The sequence below is a fragment of the Triticum aestivum genome, chromosome 2B (assembly GCF_018294505.1).
Source record: "Triticum aestivum cultivar Chinese Spring chromosome 2B, IWGSC CS RefSeq v2.1, whole genome shotgun sequence".
In the NCBI taxonomy this organism is placed as follows: Eukaryota; Viridiplantae; Streptophyta; class Magnoliopsida; order Poales; family Poaceae; genus Triticum; species Triticum aestivum.
The window spans coordinates 369,727,381-369,742,042 of NC_057798.1; the positions used below are offsets into that span (position 1 = coordinate 369,727,381).

Genomic DNA, 14,662 nt, shown 5'->3' on the forward strand with positions numbered 1-14,662 from the left:
GGTCCATAGTTATTAGCTAGATGGTTTCTTCTCTCTTTTTGGATCTCAATACAATGTTCTCCCCCTCTCTTGTGGATATCTATTTGATGTAAACTCTTTTTGCGGTGTGTTTGTCGAGATCCGGTGAATTGTGGGTTTATGATCAAGTTTATCTATGAATAATATTTGAATCTTCTCTGAATTCTTTTATGTATGATTGAGTTATCTTTGCAAGTCTCTTCGAATTATCAGTTTGGTTTGGCCTACTAGATTGATCTTTCTTGCCATGGGAGAAGTGCTTAGCTTTGGGTTCAATCTTGCGGTGTCCTTACCCAGTGACAGAAAGGGTTGCAAGGCACGTATTGTATTGTTGCCATCGAGGATAACTAGATGGGGTTTATATCATATTGCTTGAGTTTATCCCTCTACATCATGTCATCTTGCTTAATGTGTTACTCTGTTCTTATGAACTTAATACTCTAGATGCAGGCAAGAGTCGGTCGATGTGTGGAGTAATAGTAGTAGATGCAGGCAGGAGTCGGTCTACTTGTCACGGACGTGATGCCTATATACATGATCATGCCTAGATAATCTCATAATTATTCGCTTTTCTATCAATTGCTCGACAGTAATTTGTTCACCCACCGTAATACTTATGCTATCTTGAGAGAAGCCACTAGTGAAACCTATGGCCCCCGGGTCTATCTCTTATCATATTTGCTTCCAATCTACTTTTATTTGCATCTTTACTTTTTGCATCTATATTATAAAATACCAAAAATATATTTATCTTATCATACTATCTTTATTAGATCTCACTTTCGCAAGTGGTCGTGAATGGATTGACAGCCCCTTTATTGCGTTGGTTGCGAGATCTTTGTTTGTTTGTGTAGGTGCGTGGGACTTTTGAGGAGCCTCCTACTGGATTGATACCTTGGTTCTTAAAAACCGAGGGAAATACTTACGCTACTATTGCTGCATCACCCTTTCCTCTTCAAGGAAAACCAACGCAAGCTCAAGACGTAGCAGAGACTATCTTTAGAAGCACAAGAGCAAGGAGTTCATCATCAACAACAACATCTATTCCCTTTTGGAGAGTGGAATCTCCTAGATTGGTAAGGTATCACTTGGGAGCCTTCAAATCTTGGGGAGTTGAACCAAGGAGTTTGTAAGGGCAAGGAGATCGCCTACTTCATAAAGATCTATCCCGTGTGAGGATAGTCCTTCATGGACAGAAGTCATGATGTCATAGACGAGGTTGCTTCTTTGTGGACCCTTTATAGGTGGAGCCCTCCATGGACTCACGCAGCCGTTATCCTTCATGGGTTGAAGTCTCCATCAAGTTGACGTACGATAGCACCACCTACAGGACCGCGCCAAAAATCATCATGTTTTCATTGCGTTTGATTTCTCCGATCCCCTCCTTTACGTTCGTATGCAAAGTCTTTACTTTCTGCTGCCTACTATCTAGACTTGTATGTGTAGGTGTTACTTGACTGGTGTGAATTACCAAAACTTGCCAAGAGTTAAAGTTGGAAAAGCCCACCCCTTCTAAACCTACTTACGATCCTACACTGGTTCTACGACACCTTAGCATGACTACTTGCCGACTGTCTACTACATCAACGATTGCTCGGCTCCGGCGAGGGATGGGTGATGACGGTGGTGCACCTTCGACTCGCTTCAGTGCTTGTAGTTGTCTCTAGGTGGTTCACAGACCTGGTTGTAATTTTATTGCCTCTGGTGTTCTTTGTACTACCATAATATGAGATGAATAGATTGAAAGTTTTTCACATATAAAAGTACTCGGCTGTTGGACGCATTACCGATCCAAATCTTAAAGAGAACGGACGCCGAGCAGGGCAGCCGACCCAAATGAACAAAAAACGTCGTTTGTTTGGGTCGACGCGTTGGAGTTGCTCTAGTTGACGGAAAATTGAGAAACACAGGTACCTAATGATGATATAATTGGCGCATTTGTCAGTATGTTTTTCCTTCTGCTGTCCAGCACAGGTGCACGACACCAACCATCCTGCTACTAAATATTCGCTTGTTGATCATGGATTTGACGAGGGAAATTCAATATACGGCAGGTTCGCGCGTGATAATCATGTGCCGATGTACGCCGACGCCCAGCGAGCGCGCATGTGGCTGCCTTCTACTTTGACTTATGCGGATGCCCCCAGGCTGTAGCAAGATCCGCTCGGCTGTCAACATCTTGTCCTGGCACTCGGCAGTTCGCAAATGCACATCCATCCAACATGGTTCCGGTATGAAAATGACAAGCAAGCATATATTCCACCTTTCACCTAGTGTTTACACGGGACGGGACGCTCAAATGACCCAAAAGTCTAAGTTGAGAGCGTCGGATACATCGCGAAACACTTTCTGAAGAAATGCAATGCAAATTGTCTTATTCTGAGAGCAAGAAATGCAAAAGGAAGAAGTACACGTCCAGCTTTTCACCGCGTCTTTGGTCATGGTGCAAGAAAGAGTGGAGTGCAGTGTAGAGAAGGGGAAGGTGAGATGCCTGCGTATGCGTATGACAACAAGTGAGCCAAAAGCAAAGTCAAAGGCCACGCGAGCGCAACAACCACCCGTAAAGTAAAGAAAAGAAAAGCACCACCCAAATAAAAGGAGTTCCTCATCCTCCACGCGCGCAAATACAAAACTCAAAAACAAAGGGACCTCACGGGACGCGAGGAAGGAAAGCTCTGCGCCGCTGCGCGCCGTAAAGCGCCGCACACCGACACCCCCTGCCCCCCCTTACCAGCCTGACACCCACGACGCGTTCTCTCTCTCACTCTCTCTCTTCAAGTAGCAGTGAACCCCACTTATATTTCTCACTCCGCCTTCTTCCCAAAGAAAAGAACGCACCACCACCGCAGACGCAGCAGCAACCGCACCTAATCCAGAGCCAGCTAGAACCCGCCGCCATGGGCGCGCCGCTCTTCGGCGCCGTCCTCCTCTGCCTGGTACTCGCCGCGGCAGCGGTGCCGGAGCAGCAGCCCACATTGCCCTCCTCTTCAGCGGCGAACAGCTCCACGGGGGTGAACTCCAACTCGGTGCTGGTGGCGCTTCTGGACTCGCACTACACGGAGCTGGCGGAGCTGGTGGAGAAGGCGCTGCTGCTGCAGTCCCTGGAGGACGCCGTGGGCCGGGGCAACGTCACCATCTTCGCGCCCCGGAACGAGGCCCTCGAGCGGGACCTCGACCCGGAGTTCCGCGCCTTCCTCCTTGAGCCCCGCAACCTGCGCTCCCTCCAGCGCCTGCTCCTCTTCCACGTCCTCCCCTCCCGCCTGCACTCGCACTCCGCCTGGCCCGCCTCCACCGCGCGGATGACGCTCTCCGGCGAGCACCTCCAGCTGTCAGCCGACGGCCAGAAGATGCTAGTCGGCACCGCGGAGGTCACGCGGCCGGACGCGGTGGTGAGGCCCGACGGGGTCATCCACGGCATCGAGCGGCTGCTGGTGCCGCGGTCAGTTCAGGAGGATTTCAACCGCCGCCGCAGCCTGGCTGCCATCTCGGCCGTGCTCCCCACGGGCGCCCCCGAGGTGGACCCCAGGACGCACAGGCTGAAGAAGCCTGCGCCGCCCGTGCCCCTCGGCGCGCCGCCCGTGCTGCCGGTCTGGGACGCCATGGCCCCCGGCCCTTCCATCGCGCCGGCGCCGGCCCCCGGCCCCGGATCCGGGAAGCACCACTTCGACGGGCACAGCCAGGTCAAGGACTTCATCCAGACGCTGGTCCTGTACGGGGGGTACAACGAGCTCGCTGATATCCTGGTGAACCTGACGTCGCTGGCCACGGAGATGGGGCGGCTGGTCTCAGAGGGGTATGTGCTCACAGTGCTGGCCCCCAATGACGAGGCCATGGCACGGCTGACCACGGACCAGCTGAGCGAGCCCGGGTCGCCGGAGAACATCCTCTACTACCACATGGTCCCCGAGTACCAGACGGAGGAAAGCATGTACAACGCCGTGCGGAGGTTCGGGACGGTGCGGTACGACACGCTGCGGCTGCCGCAGAAGGTGACGGCCAGGGAGGCGGACGGGTCGGTCAAGTTCGGGCACGGCGAGGGGTCCGCCTACCTCTTCGATCCGGATATCTACACCGACGGGAGGATCTCTGTGCAGGGCATCGACGCAGTGCTCTTCCTGCCGGTGGAGGACGCGGCCAAGAGCTCCGGCGGAGCCTCGCCCGTGAGGAAGGCCCCCGCCGTCACCGGCACGGCCAAGCCCAAGCTCCGACGCGGTCAGTACAGTAACCTGCCATCTTCACACTACTTCTTTTTGGTATATTAACATTAACATAAAGCTACGCGGTAGATGTAGAGATTGTGCAAGAATGGTCATGTTGATGGTCGAGGGTTGTGCGGGTGTGTCGGTGGTGGGTCGCCGTCGCATGGCTGTTGGTTCTACTAGTCACATTCGCCATTGCCTTCTCTCGCAAAAAAAAAAACATTCGCCATTGCCTTGCCGGGCATCCAAGCAAAGCACCTCACCAACAAAATTTGTGGTGTTAATTAACCCATTAATAATTGGCTTTATACTAGGTCTAGCTTAGATGTGTCACCTCATGCAGGACAGAGAGACAGAAGCTTTCGGTGGGCCTGGCGAGTTGGGTAGGCGGGCCCGCGTGTAAGGGTGAAATTAATTAAGGGGTACTAGTAGGAGTAGGAGTAAATGCCGCAGGGTAGAATTGAGTGAAGCACGTCATTCGATTCGGTGAAAATGGTTGGTGGTACGTTCTCGTTCTGGTTCTGGCTCTGGTTCAGATTCTGGGTGGGGAGGGGAGTAATAAAGAATCCAACGGAGGCGCGGAAGAAACCGCGTGTGCGCGCACCGCATTGTACGGGAGACAGCGAGCGATGAGCTGTGCATTGACATCGATGTCTCAACCTCAACCTCAAGTGGTGGTGAGCTGGCACCGCGTTGTCAGTGTCACGGGATGGATCCAGGGAGGGCCATTATCACGACTACATACAGCTGTCTCACCCGTGTGGTCTGGCCTCTCTGCTTTGCTTGCTTGTTGGTGCATGACACGAGATGTTTTTTCTTCTTGATGAAGAAAGCCGTGATAATGGAACGAATGATCATTCAATGAGCACAGTGACGCATGCATGCTTTCTTTTTTGGTGTTAAAAAAGGTTTTATTCCAAAATAATGGAGTACTATAGTTACAGTTCAGCGGCAAAAAAGAAAAAATCCTCAGTACACGTAGCGAGACAGCTGTGCTGTGTGAGTAACTAATAATAGTGTCGGTAATTACCATCTTTATTGTGAGTAACTACTCCCTCCATTCCTAAACATAAGTCTTTCTAGATTTATTTTTTTACGCCTGCTCCATACGTAGTTCATACTAAAATCTTTAGAAAGAGATATATTTAGGAACCGAGGGAGCAGTAGAGTAATGCGCCAACAAAGGTTGCATGGCGTCGAGATGGAGCATATGGGTTTGGTGTCCTCTCCTTGTCACCAACCAGCACCACATCAGTAACCACTGCTGAAGTGACAGTGCACCTGCAAATGGGACAGACCACCCAACACCAACGCCTTAAAATGAGGAAAAAAAAAACATTGACGTAACTTTGCAGCTCATTAATCCTCTTCTTTTTTGCCAAAAAAATTCAATTGTCGGTGACACTCCTTTTTTTTTCTTTACCTTCCAGTCATGGACTCTCTCATCTTACCATCTTTTCTTCTCTTTGTCGGTGTTACAGGGAAGTTGTTGGAAGGGGCGTGCCATGTGGCGGCTGTCTTCGGTGGGCGATCGCACTTCACGAGCTGCCAGTAGATCATGGCCGATGATGGCGACCACGGATGTCTCCCTAGCTGCTTTGCTTGCCTCCTGAGGCTCAAAGATGAACATGAACCGAAGTACTAGTATCATGCTGAGTTTTGGTTAATAAGGCTAGCGAGGAAGGGAGACCTACTGGTTTTGCTTGTTGGGCCGTCAGGAAATTAGGAGAAAAGAAGGTGGATGGAAATTTGTTTATACGGGAGATCAGGTCGACATCAGTGTATAGCGATTTTTTTTCTTCTTTATTTGTTTGATTTGTGGTTTAAGATGCTACATAATTTTTGACGAAACAAAGGGAATTCCCAAAACATGGGTACGTTCACGACCACTCATCAGTTTGTTTCTCTGCATTTTGATCCTCCGTGCCTTCTACTCTATCAAATCAGCGGCAATTATTCTTTTAAGACGGAGACAATATATAACAAATTGTATTTATTTATTTTGGATGAAAGGGGTTTCCCCTTGGTTCCATCTTTTTCATTGATGAAACCAAACAAACCAGGTTCAGGCATCAAGGCTAAAAACCTCTAAATTAAACCCTTTTTAGAGATTTTAATATGAACTACATACGGATGTATATAGACATTGTAAAGTGTAAATTCATTCATTTTGCTCTAGTCTGTATTGAAATTAGTTCCGTATGTAGTTCGTATTGAAATCTTTAAAATGTCTTATAAATGTCTTATATTTAGGAACAGAGGGTGGCAAACCAGCCACCATCAAGTCTAACAACCAGTTGAGGCTTATTATTGAGGACAACATACATAAACCGACAAACACCACACACATTGCTCAGTCTACGTAGAAGTTGGAGATCAGGGATTGGCAGTGTTCATTGTCTGTCGCACTCGCCGGCGGTGCTTGTTGTAGGCAACCTGAAGAAGCTCCCCACGCCGGCGGTCCTCCTCTTCGGAGCAGATGTCGTACACGATCGGCGCGCCTCCGTTGCCAGATGACTTGTGGTCGTGGGTGTTCCTGGGCTTCTTTGGCACTTGCTCTTCGTCGTCGTCCTCTGTGTCACCGAGGTTTGTGACAACCGGAGTCATGATCCTTGGTGTTACTCGTGAGGCCCGACGCTTGGTGGAGAGTTGCGCCTCGGTGGCCAGGTGTTCCGTCACCACGTGCCGGTCGGTAAGAAGGCCAGTGATGGCCGTAGCATCATCGTGCTCAGCAGCGAGGTGTTGTTCCACCTCCCACGAACGGAGGGGCACCACAACGCTGCCACCATGTACCGCCGCGCCGGCATGGGGTTGCTCCCCCTCTACCTCCTCCTTCTCCGAGGAGATCCAACCGGAAGCCTCATCGTCGTCTTTGTCATCCAAGCTCGAGGAATCGTCCGGCATGACGACTACCGGGAGGTGCTGAAATGATTAGGCGGAATGTCGGGTCGGGAGCAGCCACACCACAAAAATTTGGGCCCGATTCCGACACGTTTTGGGAAGAATGGGTGGCGGGAAAGAGCTCGGGTTTGTGGAGGGTGCAGTGGGAATTCATAATGATGTGGAGGTGATTCAGCGTCATGTTGGCCGATGAGCCACTTTTCGAGGGAGAGGAACTGAGGTGGTGATGAAATGAATTTGGAACGCTTGTAAGTCACAAAGCGGTAGGCAGTAAATAACCGGCCACTGAAAAACAGTCACTACATAACAGCCAGTCAGTGATAAGTTAAGATCAAATATAACCCATCAATCAGTTATCTCTGTCCGACCTGTAATTTGCTGGTTTATGATACATGCTAGGTTAGTCCCTTGAAATTCATTATTGACGCTTCTACACTGGCCATGCAGTGATGAAGCTCATCATTGACGCGTGGTCAGTGGTTGGTCGGTGATGAGGGGTTAGTAGTGTTTCGATCTGTATTTCTGACTATCATTTTTCATAAAAGCTTTCGAACATTCCATTCCAATCCACATATGTCAGAATTCCAAAAGCATGTAGGTTCTGCACACTCTATTCCATTCCAATCCACATTGATAGCACACTTCAGATCAAAAGCACATAGTTCAATAAAATCTTTAACATTCTTCTAGTGAAGAAACCTATCCAGGAAGGTTTTGCCATTCATCTCTCTAATCTGCCACGACCACTGTTTCTGTTTGCAGAAGACAAAATTCAGTAAATCCCAAACCTCGACTTTGTTTATATCACCTTTGAGAATATTGCACGCCACAGTTCTTGAAATTGTCAATTACACTCATTTGCCATAGAAACACCAGTATGTAATGAAGGAAATATGCCCTAGAGGCAATAATAAAGTTGTTATTTATATTTCCTTATATCATGGTAAATGTTTATTATTCATGCTAGAATTGTATTAATCGGAAACTTAGTACATGTGTGAATACATAGACAATACATAGTGTCCCTAGTATGCCTCTACTTGACTAGCTCGTTAATCAAAGATGGTTATGTTTCCTAACCATAGACATGTGTTGTCATTTGATGAACGGGATCACATCATTAGAGAATGATGTGATGGACAAGACCCATCCGTTAGCTTAGCATTATGATCGTTACAGTTTTATTGCTATTGCTTTCTTCATGACTTATACATGTTCCTCTAACTATGAGATTATGCAACTCCCGAACACCGGAGGAACACCTTGTGTGCTATCAAACGTCACAACGTAACTGGGTGATTATAAAGATGCTCTACAGGTGTCTCCGAAGGTGTTTGTTGGGTTGGCATAGATCAAGATTAGGATTTGTCACTCCGTGTATCGGAGAGGTATCTCTGGGCCCTCTCGGTAATGCTCATCACTATAAGCCTGACAAGCAATGTGAATAACAAGTTAGTTACGGGATGAAGCATTACGGAACAAGTAAAGAGTCTTGCCGGTAACAATATTGAACTAGGTATGATGATACCGACGATCGAATCTCGGGCAAGTAACATACTAATGACAAAGGGAACAATGTATGTTGTTGTGCGGTTTGAGCGATAAAGATCTTCGTAGAATATGTAGGAGCCAATATGAGCATCCATGTTCCACTGATCGGAGATGTATCTCGATCATCTCTACATAGTTCTCGAACTAGTAGGGTCCGTACGCTTAACGTTCGATGACGATTTATATTATGAGTTATGTGTTTTTGATGACCGAAGTTTGTTCGGAGTCCCGGATGAGATCACAGACATGATAAGGAGTCTCGAAATGGTCGAGAGGTAAAGATTGATATATTGTAAGGTTATATATGAACACCGGAATGGTTCCGAAGAAGATCGGAGATTTTTTGGAGCACCGGGAGGTTACCGGAACCCTCCAGGGAAGTTATTAGGCCTATTTGGCCATAGTGGAGGAGAGGAGGCAGGCCACGGGAGGTGGTGCGTGCCCCCCTTTCCCCAACCCGAATTGGACAAGGGGAGGGGGCGCGCCCCCCCTCTTTCCTTCTCCCTCTCACCCTTCCCCTTTCCCCTCTCCGTTGATTGGAACGAGGGGGGCCAAATCCTACTTAGACTAGGAGTCCAAGTAGGACTCCCCCCTTGGCACGCCCTCCTTGGCTGCCGGCCCCCTCCTTCCCCTCCTTTATATACATGGCCAGGGGGCACCCCAAAGGAACACCAAGATTTCTCTTAGCCGTGTGCGGTGCCCCCTTCCACAGTTTACTCCTTCAATCATAGCGTCGTAGTGCTTAGGTGAAGCCTTGCGCGGATCACATCATCAACACCATCACCACATCGTCATGCTGATGGAACTCTCCCTCGACCCTCTACTAGATCAAGAGTTTGAGGGACGTCATCAAGCTGAACGTGTGTTGAACACGGAGGTGCCGTACGTTCGGTACTTGGATCGGTTGGATAGTGAAGACGTTCGACTACATCAACCGCGTTAACTAACGCTTCCGCTTTCGGTCTACGAGGGTACGTGGACACACTCTCACCCTCTCATTGCTATGCATCTCCTAGATAGATCTTGCGTGATCGTAGGAATTTTTTTGAAATTGCATGCTACATTCCCAAACAGTGGCATCCGAGCCTGGTCTATGCGTAGATGATATGCACGAGTAGAACACAAAGAGTTGTGGGCGATAATAGTCATATTGCTTACCACCAACGTCTTACTTTGATTCGGCGGTATTGTTGGATGAAGTGGCCCGGACCGACATTATATGACCGCGTTCATGAGACTGGTTCTGCCGACATGCTTTGCACAGAGGTGGTTGGCGGGTGTCTGTTTCTCCAACTTTAGTTGAATCGAGTTTGACTACAGCCGGTCCTTGTTGAAGGTTAAAACTGACGAAAAATCATTGTGGTTTTGATGCGTAGGTAAGAACTGTTCTTGCTAGAAGCCCGTAGCAGCCACGCAAAACTTGCAACAACAAAGTAGAGGGCGTCTAATTTGTTTTTGCAGGGCTTGTTGTGATGTGATATGGTCAAGACATGATGAGATATAAATTGTTGTATGAGATGATCCTGTTTTGTAACAAAGTTATAGGCAACTGGCAGGTGCCATATGGTTGTCGCTTTATTGTATGAAATGCAATCGCCATGTAATTGCTTTACTTTATCTCTAAGCGGTAGCGATAGTCATAGTAGCAATAGTTGGCGAGATGACAACGATGCTATGATGGAGATCAAGGTGTCAAGCCGGTGACGATGGAGATCATGACGGTGCTTTGGAGATGGAGATCAAAGGCAAAAGATGATGATTGCCATATCATGTCACATATTTTGATTGCATGTGATGTTTATCTTTTATGCGTCTTATTTTGCTTAGTACGGCGGTAGCACTATAAGATGATTCCTCACTAAATTTCAAGGTATAAGTGTTCTCCCTGAGTATGCACTGTTGCTACAGTTCGTCGTGCCGAGACACCATGTGAGGATCGGGTGTGATAAGCTCTACGTTCACATAGAACGGGTGCAAGCCAGTTTTGCACATGGAGAATACTCGAGTTAAACTTGACGAGCCTAGCATATGCAGATATGGCCTCGGAACACTGAGACCGAAAGGTCGAACGTGAATCATATAGTAGATATGATCAACATAGATATGTTCACCATTCAAAACTACTCCATCTCACGTGATGATCGGACATGGTTTAGTTGATATGGATCACGTGATCATTTAGATGACTAGAGGGATGTCTATCTAAGTGGGAGTTCTTAAGTAATATGATTAATTGAACTTTAATTTATCATGAACTTAGTCCTGATAGTTTTTTGCATATCTATGTTGTTGTAGATCAATGGCCCGTGCTACCGTTCCCTTGAATTTTAATGTGTTCCTAGAGAAAGCTAAGTTGAAAGATGATGGTAGCAATTACGCGGGCTGGGTCCGTAACTTGAGGATTATCCTCATTGCTGCACAGAAGAATTACGTCCTGGAAGCACCGCTAGGTGCAAGGCCTGCTGCAGGAGCAGATGCTGACATTATGAACGTCTGGCAGACTCGATCTGATGACTACTCGATAGTTCAGTGTGCCATGCTTTACGGCTTAAAATCGGGACTTCAATGACGTTTTCAACGTCATGGAGCATATGAGATGTTCCAAGAGTTGAAGTTAATATTTCAAGCAAATGCCCAAGTTGAGAGACATGAAGTCTCCAACAAGTTCTATAGCTGCAAAATGGAGGAGAATAGTTCTGTCAGTGAACACGTACTCAGAATGTCTGGGTACCATAATCTTCCTGATGATAGTGTCATTGACAGAGTTCTTCAATCACTGCCACCAAGCTATAAAGGCTTCGTGATGAACTATAATATGCAAGGGATGGAAAAGACTATTCCCAAACTCTTCGCAAGCTAAAGGCTGCGGAGGTAGAAATCAAGAAGGAGCATCAAGTATTGATGGTTAACAAGACCACTAGTTTCAAGAAAAAAGGGCAAAGGGAACAAGGGGAACTTCAAGAAGAATAGCAAGCAAGTTGCTACTCCCAGGAAGAAGACCAACTCTGGACCTAAGCCTGAAACTAAGTGCTTCTACTGCAAATGGACTAGCCACTCGAAGCGGAACTGCCCCAAGTATTTGGCGGATAAGAAGGATGGCAAAGTGAAAGGTATATTTGATATACATGTTATTGATGTGTACCTCATAACGCCTGGGTATTTGATACTGGTTCTGTTGCTTATATTTGCAACTCGAAACAGGGGCTACGGATTAAATGAAGATTGGCTAAGGACGAGGTGACGATGCGCGTCAGAAATTGTTCCAAGGTCGATGTGATCGCCATCGGCATGCTACCTCTACATCTACCTTCGGGATTAGTTTTAGACCTGAGTAATTGTTATTTGGTGCCAACGTTGAGCATGAACATTATATCGAGATCTTGTTTGATGCGAGACGGTTATTCATTTAAATCAGGGAATAATGGTTGTTCTATTTATATGAGTAATATCTTTTATGGTCATGCACCCTTGTTGAGTGGTCTATTTTTGTTGAATCTCGATCGTGGTGATACACATGTTCATAATATTGAAGCCAAAAGATGCAAAGTTGATAATGATAGTGCAACTTATTTGTGGCACTACTGTTTAGGTCATATTGGTGTAAAGCGCATGAAGAAACTCCATGCTGATGGGCTTTTGGAATCACTTGATTATGAATCACTTGATGCTTGCGAACCATGCCTCATGGTCAAGATGACTAAAACTCTGTTCTCCGGAACAATGGAACGAGCTACTGACTTATTAGAAATAATACATACCGATGTATGCGGTCCAATGAGTGTTGAGGCTCGTGGCGGGTATCGTTATTTTCTGACCTTCGGAGATGATTTGAGCAGATATGGGTATATGTACTTAATGAAACATAAGTCTGAAACGTTTGAAAAGTTCAAAGAATTTCAGAGTGAAGTGGAAAATCATCGTAACAAGAAAATAAAGTTTCTACGATCTGATCGTGGAGGCGAATATTTGAGCTACGAGTTTGGTCTTCATTTGAAACAATGTGGAATAATTTCGCAACTCACGCCACCTGGAACACCACAGCGTAATGGTGTGTCCGAACATCGTAACCGTACTTTATTCTATATGGTGCGATCTATGATGTCTCTTACTGATTTACCGCTACTATTTTGGGGTTATGCTTTAGAGGAGGCTGCATTCACGTTAAATAGGGCTCTATCGAAATCCGTTGAGATGACACCATATGAACTGTGGTTTGGCAAGAAACCCAAGTTGTCGTTTCTTAAAGTTTGGGGTTGCGATGCTTATGTGAAAAAGCTTCAACCTGATAAGCTCGAACCGAAATCGGAGAAGTGCGTCTTCATAGGTTACCCAAAGGAAACTGTTGGGTACACCTTCTATCATAGATCCAAACGCAAGATATTCGTTGCTAAGAATGGATCCTTTCTAGAGAAGGAGTTTCTCTCGAAAGAAGTGAGTGGGAGGAAAGTAGAACTTGATGAGGTAATTGTACCTTCTCTCGAATTGGAAAGCAGTTCATCACATAAATTAGTTCCAGTGATTCCTACACCTATTAGCGAGGAAGCTAATGATGATGATCATGAAACTTCAGATCAAGTTACTACCGAACCTCGTAGGTCAACCAGAGTATGATCCGCACCAGAGTGGTACGGTAATCCTATTCTAGAAGTCATGTTACTAGACCATGATGAACCTATGAACTATGAGGAAGCGATGATGAGCCCAGATTCCGCAAAATAGCTTGAGGCCATGAAATCTGAGATGGGATCCATGTATGAGAACAAAGTGTGGACTTTGGTGGACTTACCCGATGATCGGCAAGCCATAGAAAATAAATGGATCTTCAAGAAGAAGATTAATGCTGACGTTGATGTTACTATCTACAAAGCTTGACTTGTTGCGAAAGGTTTTCGACAAGTTCAAGGTGTTGACTACGATGAGACCTTCTCACCCGTAGTGATGCTTAAGTCTATCCGAATCATGTTAGCAATTGCCGCATTTTATGATTATGAAATTTGGCAAATGGATGTCAAAACTGCATTCCTTAATGGATTTCTTAAAGAAGAGTTGCATATGATGCAACCAAAAGGTTTTGTCGACCCAAAAGGTGCTAACAAAGTGTGCAAGCTCCAGCAATCCATTTATGGAGCGGTGCAAGCCTCTCGGAGTTGGAATATACGCTTTGATAATGTGATCAAAGCATATGGTTTTATACAGACTTTTGCAGAAGCCTGTATTTACAAGAAAGTGAGTGGGAGCTCTGTAGCATTTCTAATATTATATTTGGATGACATATTGTTGATTGGAAATATTACAAAATTTCTGGATAGCATAAAAGGATACTTGAATAAGAATTTTTCAATGAAAGACCTCGGTGAAACTGCTTACATATTGGAAATCAAGATCTATAGAGATAGATCAAGACGCTTAATTGGACTTTCACAAATCACATACCTTGATAAAGTTTTGCAGAAGTTCAAAATGGATCAGTCAAAGAAAGGGTTCTTGCCTATGTTACAAGGTGTGTAGTTGCGTCAGACTCAATGCCCTGCAGAAGATAGAGAGAAAATGGAAGTCATTCTCTATGCTTTAGCCATAGGTTCTATCATGTATGCAATGCTGTGTACCAGACCTGATGTGTGCCTTGCTATAAGTATAACAGGGAGGTACCAAAGTAATCCAGGAGTGGTTCACTGGACAATGGTCAAGAACATCCTGAAATACCTGAAAAGGACTAAGGATATGTTTCTCGTTTATGGAGGTGACAAAGAGCTTGTCGTAAATGGTTACGTCGATGCAAGCTTTGACACTGATCAAGATGATTCTAAGTCACAAACTGGATACATATTTATATTGAATGGTGGAGCTGTCAGTTGGTGCAGTTCCAATCAGAGCGTCGTGGCGGGATCTACATGTGAAGCAGAGTGCATAGCTGCATCGAAAGCAGCAAATGAAGGAGTCTGGATGAAGGAGTTCATATCCGATCTAGGTGTAATACCTAGTGCATCGGGTCC

The 14,662-nt window shown here is 46.3% G+C and overlaps 1 protein-coding gene across 1 annotated transcript; it reads left to right on the forward strand.

The window, feature by feature from the left end:
- Positions 1 to 2,776: 2,776 nt before the first annotated feature.
- Positions 2,777 to 6,106, forward strand: LOC123044947 (fasciclin-like arabinogalactan protein 15). The gene is made up of 2 exons (XM_044467827.1): positions 2,777 to 4,230; positions 5,699 to 6,106. Exons 1-2 carry the CDS (start codon positions 2,916 to 2,918, stop codon positions 5,770 to 5,772), a joined length of 1,389 nt encoding a protein of 462 aa, XP_044323762.1. The 5' UTR covers positions 2,777 to 2,915; the 3' UTR covers positions 5,773 to 6,106.
- Positions 6,107 to 14,662: the final 8,556 nt, after the last annotated feature.